The 22165-nt window shown below is 47.6% G+C and overlaps 1 protein-coding gene across 2 annotated transcripts in view; it reads left to right on the top strand.

Moving 5' to 3' along the window:
• LOC135920092 (tether containing UBX domain for GLUT4) overlaps positions 1–22165 on the top strand; it is a 54658-nt gene that overhangs the window by 17154 nt on the left and 15339 nt on the right. For both annotated transcript variants that reach the window (XM_065454153.2, XM_065454154.2), the window contains exons 3-7: positions 8155–8379; positions 15750–15807; positions 17463–17536; positions 18167–18380; positions 21644–21784. In XM_065454153.2, coding sequence (XP_065310225.1) covers positions 8155–8379; positions 15750–15807; positions 17463–17536; positions 18167–18380; positions 21644–21784 — 712 coding nt within the window. The remainder of the gene's footprint in view (positions 1–8154; positions 8380–15749; positions 15808–17462; positions 17537–18166; positions 18381–21643; positions 21785–22165) is intronic.

Below are 22165 nucleotides of genomic sequence, written 5' to 3'. Positions count from 1 at the left end.
CGCAGCTGCTTATATACCGCCGCGACGCCGCGAGCGACGGCGAGAGTTGGAGCCCCGTATCTCCTCTGTCGTGACGTCACGGTGTCACGTGGTATGGCATGGGGTCAAAGGTCATTGAAGGCGACACCGCCGCGCCTAAGGAGCTGGGTTGAGCTCTCGTAATATGCTTCGCATAATAACAGGAGATTGACCCACGCAGCAGGCCGCGTTTCTACCAGAAAGCTCGCCTTCGTGCATAGCGTTCGCGGCGAGCATCTCCCGGTAAACGTTGCGGTTACGTAAGCTGCAGTTGCCGGGAAGCCTGAAAAGGAGTAAGGGGTCTTTGAACGCCATCGCGTTCCGCTTGTAAAAGCGGAGCTTAAGCGTCATCCAAATTCTTTTTATGCGTTGCATATTGCAATCACTCAGTTCAGCCCTTGGGCGCGGCCGGGCAGCCACCATTGACCTTTAGCGCAACCACGTGTTTATTATGCGAAGCATATTACGAGAGCTCAACCCAGCTCCTCAGGCGCGGCGGTGTCGCCTTCAATGACCTTTGACCCCATGCCATACCACGTGACACCATGACGTCACGACAGAGGAGATACGGGGCTCCAACTCGCGCCACCGCCCGCTGCATCGCGGCGGTATATAAGCAGCTGCGCTTGTTTCCAGGTGGCTTTGCCTCAACTCTCGCAAGATGGGCTGCGTGGGAATCGAACCAGGGTCTCCGGAGTGTGAGACGGAGACGCTACCACTGAGCCACGAGTACGATGCTTCAAAGCGGTACAAAAGCGTCTCTAGTGAATGCGGTGTTGCCTTAGAAACGAGCTGTTTCTAAGGCTCAGGCGTGCGTCGCTTACTCAGGCGCACATTTCGTTGCCGCGCCGAACGCTGCGTTGCTCGACGCTCACCGCGTCCGATGCGGGGCGCGTAGTCACTGCGCCGAAGCCCATTGTCTCACATCCCTTGGCGGGTCGATGGGAACGCTGTCGCGTTCCACTCTTGAAGGCGAAGCAGAGTAACGCATGAGTTGTTTCTTCGTCTAGCCGAACCAAATATAGCCAAGCAACAGCAGTTCACCAGGCTAAACAGTGGTTCAACAACTAAAATAAAGGCTAGTATGCTTCGCATCCTGGGCTTAACCTTATCTAAGCCACAGCCATTTTTTTCTCATCTTTAAACCGAAATAACACCGGAAACCGTTATTTTGTAGTGTGCGCTTGCGGCAATGCGGTGAACGCCCGCCGCGACGCCATGCGCATCCTGTCACTTCATGTATCATAAAAAAAAAAAAGCCTGGCGAACATTTGTGCGTAGTGCCTCCGCATCTGTATCCACGGCGCGCAGTTAGTCTTAAAAAATTTCGCCTAATGTGTCGACCAGGTTTAAAGGGGTCCTGCAACTATTTTTTATGGATGCCGTGGAAAGTAACTCATCCCGAAAGAACGCAATTTCAGAAATGTTTCGTAGCAAAAAAAAAAAAAAAAAAATTCAATCCGTTCATTAGAAGCGGAGTTAGGGGGTATCCGAAGGTCGCATTTTATATCCCGGCTTGCACTACGTAACTCTAGGGTAAAGTGAGCTATCTAGGTGTCTGCTGCCGGCCCATGCTGCCAGTCCCGGTGTGGGAGCTCCACCTTCCCTCTGTAATGCTTCCCTCGTTCTTCTGTGCTCTTTAACCCGCCGTGGTTGCTCAGTGGCTATGGTGTTAGGCTGCTGAGCACGAGGTCGCGGGATCGAATCCCGGCCACGGCGGCCGCATTTCGATGGGGGCGAAATGCGAAAACACTCGTGTACTTAGATTTAGGTGCACGTTAAAGAACCCCAGGTGGTCCAAATTGCCGGAGTCCCTCACTACGGCGTGCCTCATAATCAGAAAGTGGTTTTGGCACGTAAAAACCCCATAATTTCAATTTCATTCTGTGCTCTTTGTTTCCCCCACTTCCCTCTCCCCACAGGCGCTGAGCCGTGTTCCCATTAGTGCTGCAGGCGAATCGAATCTACTTTATTTTTATATATTTTTTTTGGCTGAGGTGTTCACGGAAGCATTCCCTCGGTTCAAATCAACCGGAAGTAGACAACACGTGTGTCACCACTCGAAGAAGGCGTCACCACTTGTGGCCATGCTACTGCGCATGCGCAGTAGCCTGGCGGCAAGCGCTAGCGGGCCCCAACGCTTGCGTCCCCGTGACCTAAAGCTCTCTAATGTCGTACTGGCCTTACACTCAAGCAAAATTACACCCTTTTGCCAAACAATGATAATCGTCATCTGTCTTACCGTCCGCTTTTCCTTTCTTTAACGCGGCGAGCCCGGTACTTTCCAGTCACGAACGGCATGCGCGTTATCAGCATGACATAGCACTCCCGACAGGAAAGTAGCGGGCGCGGCGTTTTCAAGAAAGGAAACGCAAGCAAGGCAGATGACGATTATTGTTGTGTGGCAAAGATACACCCCAAAGGGTGTGCGCTGACACGAAATTCTTGTGAGATAGCGTTTCTTGAAAGATACACTCTTAAAACGGTTGCACCCTTTGGGGTGTATATTTGTCCCACAACGATAATCGTCATCTGCCTTGCTTGCGTTTCCTTTCCTGAAAACTCGGCGCTCGCTACTTTCCTGTCGAGAATGCTGCGTCACACTGATAAGGCGCATGCCGTTCGTGACTGGGAAGTACCGGGCTCGGAGCTTTAAAGAAAGGAAACGCGGGCGGCACGGATGACGATTATTGTTGTGGGACAAGATACGCCCCAAATGGTGTAAATTTTTCTAAGAGTGAAGGGTGCAACCGTTTTAAGAGTGTTGTGGGACAAGATACGCTCCAAAGGGTGTAAATTTTTCCACAGAAAAATTTGCATCCTTTGGTCCTTATCTTGTCCCACAACAATATTCGTCATCCGTCTTGCCCGCGTTTCCTTTCTCTAACGCGGCGAGCTCGGTACTTTCCAGTCACGAACGGCATGCGCCTTATCAGTGTGACGCAGCGTTCTCGACAGGAAAGTAGCGAGCGCCGAGTTTCCAGGAAAGGAAACGCAAGCAAGGCAGATGACGATTATTGTTGTGGGACAAATATACAACCAAAGGGTGCAACCGTTTTAAGAGTGTATTACAGTGCGCTGACACGAAATTCTTGTGAGATAGCGTTTCTGGAAAGATAGCCTCTGTGTCTAGGTGTACGATGAAAAACCGTTTCAGGGGCCGTTTTAAGAACCAAGAGATGTGGTGATGACGAAGGCCGAACCCTCAGGCGACGCACCGGAAAAGGAGGAGGGGGGTCGAGGCAGGCGTCTGGCCCGCAGAGTGGGCAGGGCTGAGGCCAAGAACGGGTTCTGCATTTCGTTTATCGCCGCGTGTTTGTTGGACGCGAAGGATTACTGACCCCGCACGTGCATGTACGAAGTGGTGACGCATGTTATGCTGCTGCTGTTTGACCGATACGCCGGAGTTTGTCACGCGATACGGTTATCTCCTAATGCACGCGCCGGACCCGTGGCGTGCATGCATCGATTTCTGGTTATCTCGTGAAATTCGTGCAACGAAGGCACAAAGCAATTGTGCCTGGTAGCGACGTCTCTTTGTGTGTGATTCTCCTTTCCGGCCAGACGAGACACTGTCTCTCTCGACTTCAGTCTTCGGCGTTATAAGACTGCCAGGTAAATTTAGTGAACACGAAAAAACAAAAACAGCAGGAGTGCAAGCATTTCTTAAAGCGAGAACAGTCAGGAAAAAATAAACCTGGGATAGTCAGGGAATTTGGAAATTCCCGCCATAGTAGACCCGGTTTCGGAAGTTTCGGAAGACGAGCACATACATACATACATACATACATACATACATACATACATACATACATACATACATACATACATACATACATGCATACATGCATACATGCATACATGCATACATGCATACATGCATACATGCATACATACATGCATACATGCATACATGCATACATACATGCATACATGCATACATGCATACATGCATACATGCATACATGCATACATGCATACATACATACATACATACATACATGCATACATACATACATACATACACTGGAAAGCTCGTGGAGTGTTCTAACAATGCTACTCGCATTAAAATTGAACCACGGTATATACGCACACGCATGAATACACGCGAGAATTCGGCACGGAGTGCGTACAACGTGCAGGGTATTTGTGCTAACTTGGGCCATGGCTTAAACATCCACGTGTGCTCTACGAGAATGTGGTCAACTTAGCATTGCAATGTGCATTTTCCCGTTGAGCAACTCAACGTTTCTTTTGCTATGTGATGCGGTCGATAGCTAACAATAATGAATGATTGCAACTTTTAGTTTACTGCTTTTTAAGCACGAAATCTTCGATGGAGCAGTTGTAGAGGCTATAGAGAAATACCTAAATAATTTCTTTCCGGGGGGATAGCTTCTGCTGTATTAATTTTTCCGGCATGCAAACAAGGCTTGCGAGAAGAGGTGTCACGGGATATAGGCGCTTGCGCGCAATGAATTGAGTGGCATCAGACGCCGTACTTAGATGCGAAAATTTGAGTTTTCAAAGCCGCAAAGTCGTTTAGAGCCAGAAGGACGAAGTTTGTGAAATGCATGCACTGACCATCATTCCCATTCCGGCACGAATCTCCCTGCTTGCAGCTCTCGTAGACACTATAGCGACACAGTTTCCCTCTAGTTATTGTACTAAACTGTGTGAGTGTTCTGGCACAACGCGGAGAGAGAGAGAGAAATTGTCGCACGAATGTAAAGACTCGGTTGACCCAATCGGGCAACTTGTGTGCTGTGCTTTGTCGTGAGGTGGTTTCGGGAGGAGCAACCGAGCTGCTCAAGCAGAGCTCTCGACTCCTCACGTGTGTTTTGGAGGTAGGAATGGTGCCCTTCACAATCGGCTCTGCCAAGTTCGGTGTGCCAGTCTCATTGTAAACGGCTGTCTGTATATACTCACTACATGAGGTCTCGTTGTTGCTTTTTCTTTAAGTATAAGCGTTTATGTCCTCCCATCTGTGACGGTTGGACGTAACGGGGCAATGGCGGCAGCAGAAGACAAGTTTCTGCCCCGAGGAAGTAAGCCCGCTGTGTCGTCTTGAGAAGTAAGAGCGAACCGGGTGGAACCTTTGGTAACGATATTTTATTACAGTTACGGAATGGGTGCCACGAGGAGAGAAGCGCGGTCGAGGACGGCAGAGAATTGTGTATCGTGGGGGAAATTTGCCGGCGTAAGATGGAGGTTAGCTGTCGCAAGACAGGTGCAACGGGAGATCGCGGGGGTAAGCCATTGTGCTGGCCCTGGACATGAAGATGATGATGATAGAGAAGGACGACGACGACAATGAACGCATACCGAGCTCTATCTTGATTGGAGGCAATTCTGATAAGTCGAGAAAAATACGTCGTCCGCCGCACAGCTTGACTGTTGCTGCCGGCACGCAAGTGCTAGAGAGAGAGAGATGAAAGAAAGAAAACAAAAAAAAGTAAAACTCTCATGAATACGGTTGCTGGCCTTGCTTAGCGCTCGTGACACGCATGTGTAGTCGGGGGTTAAGGCCCTTTTAGTTTTATTTTTTTTACTTCGCTCTAGTGTCTCTCAGTATCAAGCGACAGTTTTACCACCGTCCTTCTTTTGAGGCGAAGCTTCGTGCTTCTGCACGTACTCGCATGCTGGGCTCGCTGGCGCGTTTAAGTGGCGCGAATTGCTGAGCCCAGTTCCGCTCCTATACGCCGCTCGCAAACTAAGTTCAGGTAACGCCGTTCGGGTGTCTAAATATAAAGTGAGAAAAAACACGGCACCTACCGAAATTATCTGTGGCTCTCGCGTTTATCCTGGAAACTCGTTCGCTTTGTTCCTTAATGCATTCGCTATTCTGTGACGTTCACCTATTAAACGTACGCGGCGCTGGCACGGGGTTTACGGTTACGGTGTTCCTGTGCTCACTACCAATGTCGCGAATTCGAATGGCAGGCTTGCGGACGCTTGACTCACTCACTCACTCACTCACTCACTCACTCACTCACTCACTCACTCACTCACTCACTCACTCACTCACTCACTCACTCACTCACTCACTCACTCACTCACTCACTCACTCACTCACTCACTCACTCACTCACTCACTCACTCACTCACTCACTCACTCACTCACTCACTCACTCACTCACTCACTCACTCACTCACTCACTCACTCACTCACTCACAATATATCAATCAATCAATCATAGTTATTAACATTGCAATGAACCATTCCACTATGGTTCGATTAAGTATGTGTTATAAAAGTAGAAAACACCGGTACGTCCGAGCCTTTCAGTCCATTGGACGACGCGCCAAAGGCGCCAGCTCCAACGGTCGGCACGCAACTGAACATTGTACAGACTTCTTAAAAACGTGTTGAAATATTTTGTTGCGCTAGCAATTATATGAACACTCCAGGCGCATTACTGCCGTTGCCGTCGGCGTCAGGTTCCGTATACATGAGTGAAACCGTGTGAGGGTGAGCCGGCGAACGCGTTTCAAACTCCCGGACGGACGGACAGACAGGGAGTGAGAAGGGGAGGAAATAAATAAATAAATAAACAAATAAATAAACACAAGCGCTAATCGTGGCTTTATTTCGTGCGCAGCTAGCCCCCGCGCATGCGCACAACTCTCATCGTCGAGGGAGGATAAATGACAGGGTTTTCAGGTTGCGCCAGTATGGTAGAAGGCTACCCGCCGTTGTTGCTCGGTGGCTATGGCGTTGGGCTTCTGAGTGCGAGGTAGCGGGATCGAATCCCGGCCACAGCGGCCGCATTTCGGTGGGGGCGAAATGCGACAACACCCGTGGTACTTACATCTAGGTGCACGCTAAAGAACCCCAGGTGGTCGAAATTTACGCAGTCCTCCACTATGCTGTGCCTCATAATCAGAATGTGGTTCTGGCACGTAAGACCCCATAATTTAGATTTTTTTTTTAGTAGAAGGCTATGAATGTCACGAACTATAATATACAGAGTGTCCCACCTAACTTTAGACAGAGTTTAAGAATATACGAATGCCACGTAGCTGGACCAGTGGTGCCTAAATCGACCGCTGGGCGCAGATGTCTTCACACTCTAATAGGACATGTTCCATAGTTTGCCTAGCTTTACCGCAGCAAGCACACGCTTATTCTTCCTTCTTATATCTCGCTTTATAGGTGCGGGTTCTAAGGCATACCGATCTCGCTTCGAAAAGCAATGAGCTTCCCTTTGAGTTATCATAAATTGTTTCCCTCCTGATTTCGTTCTTTCCTCTCAAGAAGTTACTCATGGCAGGTTTCTTTTCCATTGCCGCCACCCATGACACTATTTCAGCCTCTGACTTTCCGCTTAGTGTTCTTTGTTGCCGTGTTGCCCACCCTACAGGTCGCATAGTTGTTGGTAAGCTTCCTAGTTCTTTTCCTCCACTGTGAATCAATGTTTTTTCCTGTACAGATACCTCAACACTCTACCCGCCCATCTATACTTTCTTCCATATTCCTCTCTCGTTCTTAATAATCAGTTTTACTGAGAGCTTCCCTCACTTGAAAACTAGACCAGCCCATATTACCCAATGCGAGGCGCTGACGGGAAGCTCACGGCGCTTATTGCAAGGAACCGGACGCGCCGCTCCGTGGCACCCGAGATACTCGCCCGCCGGCGCGCGCAAATGGCGGGCGCCGTGGCCGGTCTATGAATGGTAGAACCTCTGGAAAACGTTTTTTCTTTAGTTTTCGCGTAGTCGAATTATGTTTTCTCGTATAGCCAAATTACCATCCGACGCTATCATGTCTGCAGGCTGTGTGTAAGTCGTACTTTATGATTTTTCTACGTATTTTAGCTTGAGAAATTCAATCAGTTCAATAGCTTCCGTTCGCCACATGGAGGGCCTGGGTATGGGTGGTTCGAAAGTATTTTTTTGCCGAAGCGACGTCCGACACGGGGCCTTTAACCCTATCGCGTTAAAACCGCCGTAGTTAACGCGGTTTGAGACCGGCCTGGTTGGTGTTTGTGCCTGATTCCTGATTCTTTCCCGATTTCCTTTTTTTCCCTCTTGCGTAGTTACTCATGGCAGGTATCTTTTCCATTGCCGCCGCCCACGAGATTATTATTATTCGAGCCTCTCTGACTTTCCGCATGACGTTCCTTGGCGTCGCAGCCACCACGAGCGCCCCCTGTCGCACAGCCTGCCGGTGTCGTTCACCAACCTGCCCAACCACGCCGAGCTGGAGCTGCGCGCGGCCGCCCGGGTCCAGCGGCGGACCGCGGCCGCCTCCAGCGCGGTGGACATCTGCCTGCAGCTCGAGTCCGGCGAGCGGCTCATGGCCCAGTTCCCGGCCTCGGCGTCGCTGCTCGACGTCGTCTCCCGCTGGCCCGACAAGATGTGAGGCTTTGTGGATCTACGCGCGCACGCGTACACGTTATATAGCAGCGTGTTTCAATGGGGCCGGTTGGTTCATCTTTGGAATGAAACCAGGAACAGCGCAAGACGGGACAGAGCGAGTAGAGAGCGCGGGACAGAGCGCTCCCTAGCAACCTCCCATACACTCTAAAAACAGTTGCACCCTTCGGGGTGTATATTTGTCCCACGACAATAATCGTCATCTGCCTTGTTTGCGTTTCCTTTCTCGAAAACTCGGCGCTCGCTACTTTCCTGTCGAGAATGCTGCGTCACACTGATAACGCGCATGCTGTTCGTGACTGGGAAGTACCGGGCTTGCAGCGTTAAAGAAAGGAAACGCGGGCAGCACGGATGACGATTATTGTTGTGGGACCAGATACGCCTAAAAGGGTGTAATTTTTATAGGAGTGTAAATCCCTCCAAGTACACCCTAAAAGAGCTTACACCCTTTGGGCTGTATATCTGCCGCACAACAATAAACGTCACCTGCCTTGCTTGCGTTTCCTCTTTTGCAAACTCGGCGCTCGTTGCTTTCCTGTGGGCAATGCTCTGAGAAGCTGATAACGCGCATGCCGTTCGTTACTGGGAAGTATACCCGGCTCGCAGCGTTAAAGAAAGGCAATGCAGACAAGATGTGGCGAGATACGACACAAAAGGTGTAATTTTGTTTTAGAGTGTACACTCTAAAAAAAGTTTACACCCTTTGGGTTGTATTTTGACCCCAAGCGATAATCGTCATCGGTCTTGCCCGCGCATTTCCTTTCTTTACCGCTGCTAGCCCGGCACTTCCTTGTAACGAACGGCATGCGCGTTATCAACTTCACAGAGCATTGCCGACAGGAAAGTAGCAGGCGCGGCGCTTTCAAGAGAGGAAACGCAAGCAAGGCAGGGGACGTTTATTGTTGTGTGGCAGATACACAGCCCAAAGGGTGTAAGCTTTTTTTAGGGTGTACTTAGAGGGATTGAGAGAGAACTGTTCAGAGTCGTTAGGGGGATTTTGATGTGTAATAACGTCCACTCGTGTGTACGGCGATCGCGTTGAATTGCCCGGTACGCCGATTACCACTGCGCCACCCGCCGTGGTTGCTCAGTGGCTATGGTGTTGGGCTGCTGAGCACAAAGTCGCGGGATCGAATCCCGGCCACGGCGGCCGCATTTCTATGGGGGGCGAAATGCGAAAACACCCGTGTACTTAGATTTAGGTGCACGTTAAAGAACCCCAGGTGGTCGAAATTTCCGGAGTCCTCCACTACGGCGTGCCTCATAATCGGAAAGTGGTTTTGGTGCGTAAAACCACATAATTTAATTTTTTAATTACCGCTGCGCCGGGAAGTGCCGCAACGGCATTTATTGGCCCGCACACGACCGCGAGGTGGTAAGAGCAGTCATGCGGATATCGACAGATAATGGTCGAAGATGACAGGATTTCGTGATGCTATTACATTGCAGTCGCTCGAGTGAATCAGGGTGACCGCCTGCGCATTTCTTTTTTTTTTTGTCTTCCCAGTCGGGTTTATTGGCCCGCACATAACCGCGAGGTGGTAAGAGCAGTCATGCGGATATCGACAGATAATGGTCGAAGATGACAGGATTTCGTGATGCTATTACATTGCAGTCGCTCGAGTGAATCAGGGTGACCGCCTGCGCATTTCTTTTTTTTTTTTGTCTTCCCAGTCGGGTTTATTGGCCCGCACATAACCGCGAGGTGGTAAGAGCAGTCATGCGGATATCGACAGATAATGGTTGAAGATGACAGGATTTCGTGATGCTATTACATTGCAGTCGCTCTAGTGAATCAGGGTGACCGCCTGCGCATTTTTTTTTTTTTTTGTCCAGTCGGGTTCCGCGGTAATCGTCCGATGCAGCTGACAAAAGCTATTTCCGCTCCACTTCGTCTCGATCGCAGTGAAAAGACCAACGTTTCCTGCACGGCACAAAAAGAAGAAAAAAAAAAGCTGCACCATGTAAATCGGTTGTAATTGACGGTTTGCAAAAATACTGTTGCGCATGCGCGAACACGGCTGTCACGAGCGCCCTCTACATGGTTAGGTACGAGAAGCAGACGAACAACCAACGCAGCTATAGCGCGCCTTGAGACGACGGTTGGTAGTGGTTTTGATCGCGGTATTTTCGTGAAGAGGACGGCTCGTTGTGTTGCGTATTGTGCACAAAGTGTTTCACTAGCAAACGGAGCATGAGTTTATTTCGGTTTCCGTCCGAGAAGAGCTATCCGGCGAGGAAAGCAGCATGGATAAGCGACGGCCGGAGATGCTATCACAGCACAACTCTTGCTCGCTCCTCGCAGAGCCGGTTCTCATCGCGCTATTATCTGCTACTGAATTGTCATATGCCAGAGCTGCAAAGTTATTTCGGCCTGCAAGCTTCGAGACACCCTTAAACGCAGCCGCATTTTGCCGGAATAGGGAAAGTTCAAGATGGACGGGGACGGACAGCGCTTGCGAACGCGCCTTGGTGTCACTCAGTTGTCGCTGACATGTTATTATACTAAATATTATAAAGTGACGTCGAAAGTGCGGCTCATATGACAATCAGCGCCTAGTACTACGCCACTGAAGTGATCGAAACACACCATTCGAGGGCAGTTGGTGTGACCGACGGGCAGCGCGGAGCGATCACCGCGCGACGGAGTTCGGCTGGTTTGCTCTTTTCTGCCGACGGTGTACAGATAGGCAAATGTATTTCCTATTTAGCCTTTTAATATTGATGCATGAGGTAAAGAGCTAGCAAAAAACTATGCGTTCACTTCGTAGCAGAAGCTTCTTCGTAACCGGCGACACCCACGGCCAGCGAGCGAGGCCTACCGTCTTCATCGATGGCAATTAGTGCGTCGAGAGAACGGCGCGTCGTTTGAGACATTCCCGTATTTGCCGTGCGCAAAAAAAAGGACCGTCGTAACAAGTCAAACAGCTCCGTGAAGCTTTGCTTTGTTCCAGATGGGCCATATTAGTGGGATAATCTCTTTAAAGCGGAACATCACACTCGGCGCGCTGACTTTGTCGGCAGCCGCCGAACGCTCGAGCCGGCAGGCCTAGCTCCCGGTTGTCGAAGCAGCAGCCGACGGCGCTTGTAATGAAAACGGAGCGGGCCATAAAGTGTTTATTTTCATGAGTATTTTAGCATCTGGACGATTAGGTCGCGGTTAAATGAACGCAGAGTTGGGTCTCTCTATACTCTGTCGGCAGCAAAGAGCAAATAAGGCTAGCCGCCTTGCACGGTGGTCGCTGCGCGCGGCCAGTCTGCGAAACCAAGTGTGGACACTCGGCGACACATCGGCAGCGTGTTTCGACGACGCGCACTCTGCTCTTTGTTGAAGGAGTGTATTTCGCTCGCGTCAGTCCCGTGCTGGCATCAGCAGCCCCGAATATACGATATCTTTAACGTAATTGTCATTCAGTGCCGAGCCTCGATGAGCCTGGAGAATAGTGGCAGTTATAGAAAGCAGATATTTCCACACGCGATCAGTTTTAGTAGTACGCTTCGAGAAGTCGGAGGTCTATGACATGCATGAAAACTGGAACGGAGTGACGGCGTCTTCAATTATTTTTGGCGTCATGAACACACGCGGTTGCCCCGGCAGAGGCCAGGCAGCAGCCGAGAAACGAAACTGGCTCTCTAACCACATACTCTCGCACGCAGAGCACTGCAGCTTTGCCTGTTGTGCGCCAGGTGGCGCTCACTATTTTGCAAACCGTCAATTAACGACGCGTATACTTGTTGTGATGGGCGCATTCGGATGGATGGACGGATGTGATGAGCGTCCCCTTTGGAACGGGGCGGTGGGTTGCGCCACCAAGCTCTTGCTATTGTACACTCTGAGAACAGTTTACACCCTTTGGAGTGCCCCTTCTGTCACACAACAATAACAGCAACAATAATCAGCATGATAGCATTGTTGTGTGGCAGAAGGGGCACTCCAAACGGTGTAAACTGATCTTAGAGTGTAGCTTTACCGCAGCAAGCACATGCTTCTTCCCTCTTATATCTCGTGTTCTAAGGCATCCCAATCTCGCTTCGAAAAGTAATGAGCTTCCCTTTGAGTTGTTATAAATTGTTCCTTTCCTGATTTCGTTTTTTTTTTACTCCTACGTAGTTACTCATGGCAGGTTTCTTTTGCATTTCCGCCACCCGTGAGATTATTTCAGCTTCTCTGACTTTCCGCGCTCGATGGATGGATGGATGGATGTTATGAGCGTCCCCTTTGGAACGGTGCGGCGGGTTGCGCCACCTAAAGCCCCTTAAAGGGACACTAAAGTGAAAAGTGATTTCTTCTGCATCAGTAAATCACCGTTCTACAACACCAAAAACACCCCTCTTACAACGATAAGACGTTTGGTAAGCCAGAAAAAGCGCAAGAACGAAATACGGGTGGCGACGCCTACTTAAGTTCCCGCACCTGGGGGCTGTGACGTCATGGATTTTGATGGCATCTTCTAGGGCCTACTAATTATATATAGCGGAACAGATTGACTACATTGTGTTCTAAAGGAACCAAATATTAAACATGCCAAGTTTCGGGAACCGTTATTCAGCCAACGCGGCCCAAATGCGAAAACAAACTTTGGAATCCCTGACGTCACGCTGACGTACCGGCGCTGGCGTTTCGGCGCGAAATTCAAATAATGATACTGGGACCTTCATTTTCTCATCTAATATTCGAACTATTTTCTTGAAATGACTGCCTGCAGGGTTCTCAAACAATACTTTATTAGTCTAAACTGATTTATTGTTTCCCTTTAGTGTCCCTTTAAACTTCGTAAAGTAGTGACACTCTCCTCCTCCGCCTTCGCTCCTCCTTGTTTCTCCTCTCATTCACGCTCCCTCCTCGACCGTGGCGCCGCCTACACTGCTCGAGCGTAGCAACGGTGCCAACATGCGCACCTTGTCTCTCCGAGGACGCTTCTCGAGCAAAAATGGCGCTGATGCACGGCGCGAGGGCCCACGTGATGCTATTTGGCCAATAGCGACGCGGCGTTGGCCTCGGCCAGAGCGCGCGAGGAGGAGGCGGCATTCTTCAAAGCGTGGCAGTACTTTACGAAGGTTAAGGGGCTTTAGCGCCACCAAGCCCTTGCCTCATTTTCTCGCCTCATCGACGCGACGCCGCCCGGCGGCGGAGCGTTTCGAACCGCGGAATTAAGCGCACAGCGCGCGAAAGGTTTGCATAAAACTGTTCGATCTTTTTTTCTTTGTTTTTTTTTTCAGTAATACGATCGCCAAGAAGGTAAGCGCGCAGTGCTCGAATCCGCGCTAATTACGGTGCGCAGTTTCTTCTGAAGAGACGCGTACGCCCGACGCGAGAGTCATCTCCCTCTTTTCTTTTTTCTTTCTTTTCTTTTTCGGCGCGCCATGGCTGACATCGTTGGTCACCGGACGCGTCGGCATCGCGTCACACTAGACACCGCGCCGCGTGTTTATCACACCCGTTTCAGCGGCCACCTGCTTTCGAAACGGAAAACCGCGCGCGCGGCGATGAACTGTGTGCTCTCACGCGCCGCTTCCTACGTCACGCGCTGTCTCGCGATTTCGTTCGTTGCCACGCGTTTTCAAGGCCCCGCGTCGCGGGAAAATCCGTCGTCTGCGTCCGGCGTCGGACGTCGCCTCGGCAAAAATAATTTCGTGCATGATTTCGAACGATGCACACCCAACCACTCTTCCACCCCCAAAGTTTCTCGTACCTTGTCTTTCACTCTTTACGAAGTTGTTCTTCGGAATTTAGAGATCGGCTGCCCACAAACAAATGTAACGAAAAGAAAAAAAAAGAAACATGAACAGCACATATCTTTTGTGTTAGCTCTTCTCAGACTGAAATATTAACAGTGTGAAACAATAACAGGAGATCGACCCGCGCAAGAGGCCGCGTTTCTACCAGAAAGCTTTGCCTTCGTGCATAGTGTTCCCCCGCCAGCGTTTCCCGGCAAAGGTTCCAGTTCCATAAGCTGCAGTTGCTGGGAAGCATGAAAAGCAGTCAGGGGTCTTTAAATACCATCGCATTCCACTCTTAAAGGCAAAGCTTAAACATCCTCCAATTTTTTTTTTTCCTTCTTGATTTCCTCTTTCTTTTGTTCTTTCTTTCTTGCCTCATTTCTTTGTTTCCTTCTCTCACTCTACCTTCTGTTATTTCCTTCTTCCTGCCTGTCTTCATTTCTTGCTCTTTTTTTTCTATATTTCCTTCTTTTTTATGCGTTCATTTATTTCACTCCATCTGCTCTCTCTCTTTGTCTTTCCTCATCCATTTCTTTCTCATCTTTTCTTTCTGTTTGCTTTCTGTCCCCTTCGTTTCTCTCTTCTTATTCTTTCTCTTTCTTCCTTCATTTATTTGTTTTAACTCGTGCTACGTTTTTGAAGGTCCTATAATACTTTAAAGCGAAGTTTTGGGATGTCATTAAGACAGTACGTTGGTTGTGAATTTTTTTTCCTGTAAGGGGGGAAGGAGCTCTCTGAATTGCTCCACTTAGTAATTTGCTGGCACATTGGGGTTCCTACTTCGTGAGGATTGTTCATCCGATTCCATTCACCTCTTTTCACTTGTACTGTGGAGAAACTGATCCCGGCGATAACTGAGGCATGGCTTCATGCGAGCCAAAACAAAGGCAGGAAAGTAACAACGGAAAATGAAAAAGTATTTGTTTCGGTATGTGGCATGGATAAAACGCTGGAGGGCTGTGCTCTTAGACTAAGATGAATGTTACAGAATGCTATGTGGGCCAAATTAATCCAGAGTCCTACATTATGGCATTTATTTTTGTCGTATTTATAGAGGCATCTAATAGAAGTGCAGTTTACAGAATTGTGATATCTCTACTCTGGTGCGGGGTTAAAAGTTGCAAACTTGATTTTATTTTGCTTGCTGTTTTTTGGGAGCATTCGTAATACTAGGTTCCCAAATTTTGCATTCAGTAGAAATGACCTTTCTCCTTCAAATACAGCAAATGTCAATCAAATTGATTCACGAATTGCCCATTCTCAATGGAAAACGGCTTATCTGCCGTCTATTACAGCACACATCTAAGGACATTTATCAACTTTTTTCCCACAGTGTTTTAATCTGTTTATTATTGCGTTAGAGAAGTGAATGTAAATAGCTTTACTCGCTGTTTCTATCTGTTCTGTGATGTCTCACATTATCGTATAATCTGTACCAGTGAAGTATGGGCATTTGCAGTCATCGATCACTGATTAAGGTTGCAGCTATGCTCCCTGATCTGATGAGTTTCTTCACAAAAAGAAAAAAAAGAAAGAAAAAAAAAACAAAGGCCCCTTTTCAGCATTCAAACACTGTTTCGTTTAAGCTTTTCTGCTAGTTGGTACATGACTCGCATTTTTTTTTTGTTCAGTGATGTCCAAGACACAGCCCAGAAAATGGACTTGGTATGTGTCTACATGAGAAAAGAGGTAAGATAGTTTTCAGATGCCCCTGAATTTCCCCCTTCGCTGTTCATTTCGTGTTTGCTGCAGGAAAGGTTTAAATGCAAATGCATTACAGACTAAGACGATAACATCGAAACAATAACGCACGCTCACATCGCACCACCTGCAGCAGGGAACGGTGGCAGTCGCGTTTGGGTTATCGCGTATTAAAAGCATGTAGTGTATGTACACGCTTCCATCGGCACTACACCCACACAACACTGTGAAACAGATAGGTGAAGATGCTTATCGCAATAATGTTATTTGACGGCGAAAACTGTGAATGCGACGTGGCGACGACCCGTGAGCAGATTTGCTGGTACTACCGGATTGAGAAATTGTGTGCGTTTCAAGGTTTTCACGAGATGCAGGTGCGCGAGTACTACTGGGAAGCCTGCTGATGCGGCCGGCTACCATAATTCTCGGTCGCACGAGTGTGTGCCTCGCGCCATTTCTTGTTCGTACAGGATATAGCTACTAAAAAAAAAAAAAAGGACATATTGTACAATTGCAATTTCGCAATGTACTTAATGTTGGGGCTGAAAGATAGCGTTTTCTGGGATCAGTATCAGCAGATAAAAAAAGAAGCGTATCTATATTGGGTCATTTGTCGTGTTCTCTTTCTAAAGCATTGGTATGGGGAAATCGTATGAAACCCGATCGTATCAAGGAGGTCTTATTGTAGTTCTGAAGACACGCTTTTGTGATTTCGAATGTCATAAAAGAACCCGCCATAGTAGCGCGCAGTGGCTCCCGATCACAAGGTCACAGGTATTTTCTGCCACCATTACGGCTGGATTCTGATGGAAGCAGTATGCAAAGAAGTCTCTTGCATTTATATTTAAATGCAAGTACATTAAAGAGAACCCGAAGTGGTCAAAATGAATCCAGAGCCCTGCATTACAGCGTCTGTCATAGCCGAAATGTTGCTTCAGAATGTTAAAACCCTACGAATCGATCAATCAGTTGTTATACGTATCCCGGTGCCATATGCAGTCAAAGCTTCCTCATTCCTCTGCTTGCCTTGGGTACGACGCTTTCGTGGGTCAGGACAGGTGATGAGGTTATTGCGAGGTTGCAACAATTTCTTTCTTTATTTTGTTGGTCACCTTACAACGTGAAAGGAGGCAAGAGGAAAAGCGATTCCCTGACGGCTTGAAGGGTTTTTCGTCCACTCGTTCGAACGCTGGTAGTAGTGGGAAAAGAATGTAACAGAGTTGGTGTACCAACAACAAAAACAAGGCAATCTGTATTAAAGTTTTTCTAATCTAATCCTGTCGTAAAATGTAAAATACTACAAGGTGTCAGCTGTGGTTCTGTTTACTTTATTTGCACAAAAGAATTGGGCTAAATGCTGTCCCATTTTGCAAGCATTGCCCAAAATACATTGCACCTGCTGATTTGTCCACTGACGTCAATTCCATGTGACACTTGCCGTGGCAAAGTGTCTTCGCTTAGAGTGCAATTAAATTTGCTCACATGACTATGGTGTTTGTTTTCACCATGTTATTTGTTATTTCTACATGTTGGCCAATTATCCCAGCAAAGAGCCTTGTTATGTGCTGCAGTGCCATGCTTTTAGATCTTCAATACACAGTTGTCTGTTTGGCTTTCATGCTATTTTCTGCTGCCGTTTCCAGATTGTCGGCATCGAGCAGCTGCGTGAGACAACATTGCAAAACCTTGGCCTTACAAGTGGCAGGGCTGCCATCAGGTATTTGGGCCCTTTCTGACCACATTGTCTTGTCTAGCTACTTTGGACGGCATGTTTGCTCTCATCTTTTTGTGTCCTGTGAGACAGACAGTGCCTTTGTGCCCAATTTAGAAGACATATATTTTCTTGGAAGGCGGGCTCACATTATGTTGTTCCTTGCTAATTCTGTATCATTTTTTGCTATAACTGTAATAATGCAATACTTTAGCAATGAAAATAAAAGGTACACACAGAAATGCCCGGTGACAGACATAGCAGAACAGGCAGCATAAACTGTTTTGAGAAATGGCAAGCTTCATTTGAACTGTTTTTGCCATGCCTATCTGCAATCCAAAAACATGAAAAAAAAAATTGACAGTCAGAGATGACAGAAATTAACTAATAGATTGCTGGCATTGCAACAATGAAAGCTGTTTAGAATGAATCAGTCGTAGGAAGTTTTGGGAAACCATTGGTGGTTTTCTGAAAGAAAGAGAAAAATATTGACACGGAAAGGGTTACCACTACCAGGTTCCTGTACACCCCAGTGCTATGTAATCTCTTGATAAACATTCATTTATGTGCGGTATAAAAAAAAAGGAAACGATAAAGTGTGTGCCGAGTTACTATTTACGTCTCTTCTCGCTGCAGGCTTCTCCACAGGCCCAAAGGCTGCGTCGTGCAGCAGGCCCACGTAAGCCGGCACTTCGCGGTGCCATTCAAAAAGGAGGAGAACCCGCCCGCTGCTCGGAGCGTGAGCCCGACCCGGACGACGCGGCCCACATCACCAAAGCAGGCTCGGGCCACAACACCCTGTAGTGACATGGCCACCTCGCCAACGCGGCCGGGATCAGCGCCACCACAGGTGAGTCACACGTGCATAGAAAAGCCATTGGAGAACCGTGATCCCAGGGCCAGGATGGCCGCATGGAGCACTGGCAAAATACGCATAGCCACCTCAAAAGATAAAATAGATAAGATGGTTATCTTAATCAGGTGTGCGGAAATCTGCAGTGTTCTGAACGTAGGATCATGAAAAGATTTAGCTGAAGCCACTCGAGGATTATTTTCAAGATCAAGTGTATGAGTATTACGGATGTAATCCATTGTATAATTATTGGTCGTGGGATCAAATCCTGTCCGCAGCGGCCACATCTCGATGGAAGTGAAATGCAAAAACACCTGTCTACCGTGAATTGGGTGCTTGTTAAGGAATCCCAGGTGGTCGAAATTAATCCAGAGTACCCCCTGCTATGGCGTGCCTCATTACCCGATCGTGGTTTTGGCACCTAAAACCCCAAAGTTTAATTTTAAATTGTATAATTATTATTGAGGCTTGTGTTTGTACGCAACTGCCCTGTAGGTGTTTATGGGCCTAACCAAGGCTGTTGATTCAGCTTTTAGCCTGCATTTCTTTCTTAGATTTATTCTTGAAAATGAAATGTGAATTAATAATAATAATAATAATAATAATAATAATACTTTATTGATGACTTGAGAATGATACAGTGGAAGAATCGGGCCTGCCAAAGGCACAGTGGGCTTGAATGGTGAATGGAATATTGAAAGGTGATAGCTTCCCAACAGGTCTACTGAGATATGCTGATGGGATGTTTGTTGGCTAGCTGTATTGGTCAACGCTATGGGGCTTGTAGGTGCGGTGGTGTACGAACATGTATGGACATGGCTTGGCAGGTAGCCTTCAGCCTCGCCATGTACGAGATGAGAGACATGCCGATGTGTTAATTTGCCCTTAACCTATGGTCATACCACCAGGTATGCTGTGGCCAGTGCGCCAGAAGTATTGCCTATGAATGATTGATCGATTGACATTTATTGTTGTCTTTGCAGTGTGCAAACACTGTGTGTGTACCCATAGCCCTGGGTTGGTTTGGGTAGAAAGAAATAAATTTGTATAAAAACAGTTTGGGTGGTACTATAAAAGCAACACTGCAAAAAAATCTGCAGGGCTGCAACGTGCCTTTTTCTTCTTCTTTTTTTTTTGGAGGTGGGTAGGATCTTGCATTTACATGGCAGTGTTTCAGCATAGTGTGTCGCATTCTGTATGCATGAACGCTATGTGTGGTGTATGCAGAACACCCGTTTTAAAACATGCGCTTGATAGGAGCATGAAACTATGAAGGAAAGTCACATGTGGTCTTCAAGATCGAAGATTCACAGTTGAAGAAAGTCATATTGGTCTAGAGGTTGTACGTGATGCTGCTTCCATTCTGGGGAATCACTTTCTGCACTAACCAGCAATCTAGAAGAGGGAAAAGGAAGGGAAGAGGGCAAAGGAACAGCAAATTTACAACTCAAAGCACTGGAACATTAGTGCCTTTGAATTTTCACGTGCCTGTGATACAGCAGGCAAGCTGTTCATTTTTCATTTGTTTCTTGTTTCTACACTTCAGGCAATGTGTGCATGACTGTGTGCAATGTGTGCATGCCAAAATAACAGGCAATGTGTGCATGCCAAAATAACATGTTAAAAGAAAGGGCCTTGATCAAAAATGACAATGTTGATGTTTTGAGACACCTCTGGTTGGACCTTTGCTGTAAGTTTGAACATATAGCGTGGCGTGTTCTTGTGAAAGAAGTTCGAAGGCAGACATTCTTATGTTTGCTCTTGGTGCAAGTATGTTATCATGTAGCAGGTTCACCTCTTTTATTGTCTACACCAGATTTAGTTTACGAGTGCGTGGATGGGTTCTTTCAAAATTTGCTGCACATGTATTAATAGACGTTTTCTTATTTAAGTGATGTTTCTGTTGAGAGTTCATGCATGGTGCCCATGTCTGTAAACGTTACAAAACTCGCTTCAGAATTGAAAATTCTTAATATGGTTTGCTGGACTCCACTTTTAATGATTACACAATCGGGAAATAGGCGCGACACTGAATTTTCAATGGACAGAATTGATTGGCACCGTAAGGGGTTATTCTTCCACCGTTAATGCCACGTTAATAATATGCGATAATCCCCAAGACATGCCTGAGGTCAACGCAGTTTGAGAACTTTGATGTGAAGGTGACAAATTGGTTGAGAAAACCGGTGTCTGGCATCTGCAGCAGCAAAATGGCACTTTAATTCCCATTGGCTGGGATGCTACGTCACTAGTCTGCCTTGATGCAGCAGAGTGGGCGAATGGGAACACCTACTGGCTGCCCTAGCATGCCAAGTGTTGCGCGAGGAGAGAGGGCATTGCCGTGTCATCCTTGCTCTCGCTCTCAGGAGCCTGTGTTGGTTGCACAATCCGTGTCTGCGCAAGCTCTTGTGTGCATTCTAACTGGGCCTCGGTAAGTCCAAATCAAAATGCGCCAAGTGCCTCAATGCGGTCGCTTGCCCGCGAGTAGCTCGTACCTCAAATGATTGCTCTGCGGCATTCAGTTGGACATTAATGCTTTCGCATTCACAACTTCTAAGTGCTTAGGTGTCCTTGGATTTTTCTAGACTTCCTTATTATTTAAAAAGAAATAATTCGATGGTGGTGGTACCGCACCATGTGGTGCTATATGACAGTGTTCATGTGATGTTGGTTATAAAGATTGTTAAGTAAAATTTAAAGATTGTGCCACTGTCTCGACCTGAACTGGCACAGTAAAACTTTTCTGAGCTTGCCGAGTTCACTTTTGTAGTTCTTAGTGCCTGTTCATTTGTGATGTGTTGCATGTTCAAAAAAAGTTCACTTTTGGGCTTTATAGTGGCTGTGGAGTGATTAGCTGTTCGTTTATTTCGGGAGTTGGTTTGGTGAAGGATTGCCAAGATGGTGACTGTCGCTTTGCTATCACGCGCAAAGCAAACTTTCACCACAGTTACGGTGGGCTACAGCTTCTTTGGGATGCAGTATGGTCCATTTTTACTGATAAACCATGATATTTTTCTTTCCTTTATCTGTTTCTTCTTCTTTTATTTCCTTGTAGCAATCTGCTGTTGTAGAAAGCTAGGCTTTCAACTTGTTTCTTTTAGCCTGTTGTCTGATTTTCCGTTCTTAGATCTTTCACCATCTTTTTGTATTGTTTAAGGTGATGCTAGTTTGTGAGGAGGGCAGGGTCTCGAAAGGCAAAAAGTGACAATAGCTCATGGCGAGCTCTGGTCAAGGGTTAACCAACTGTGACTTCACTGCAGGATGTTGACATGGCGTCCCCCACTTCCGGGCAGTCTCCAGTTCGTGGTGACAACGCTGCCGACCACAAGGTTCGATTTAGCCCTCCGCCAGCCTCAACAAAGACAGCAGCCCAAACCGTGCGCGAAGAAGACATCATATACGTGAGTCGGTTGGTGCTTCCTTGTCTCGGCACGCGAAGGGACAGTTTTTGTTCTCACTCGTCTTGGTTCCGTGTTGGTGTGTATGAAAGTCCAAACTAATATTGTTTCTCTCGAGTGTTTCTTCAAAGGGGCCCTAAACCACTTTTTACCGAAGTGGATAAATTTGAAGTTAAGGTAGACTACTTCAGAAATACTTTGCCGCAAAAAAGTATTTCGGTACGTTCAGAGGAAGTGAAGTTATTGGCAACGAAACATCCTGTGAGCGGTGCTTCTGCTCCTTCTTGAATGACTTGCACCGCAAAGGCTATGGCAGAGCGGGGCATGCCCACAGCGCTCCGCCTACTGAACGGGACCGTAACGCGCTGTTCAAATGTAATTTTG

The sequence above is a fragment of the Dermacentor albipictus genome, chromosome 8 (assembly GCF_038994185.2).
Source record: "Dermacentor albipictus isolate Rhodes 1998 colony chromosome 8, USDA_Dalb.pri_finalv2, whole genome shotgun sequence".
NCBI classification, from domain to species: Eukaryota; Metazoa; Arthropoda; class Arachnida; order Ixodida; family Ixodidae; genus Dermacentor; species Dermacentor albipictus.
This window is presented reverse-complemented; position numbering and strand designations above follow the sequence as displayed.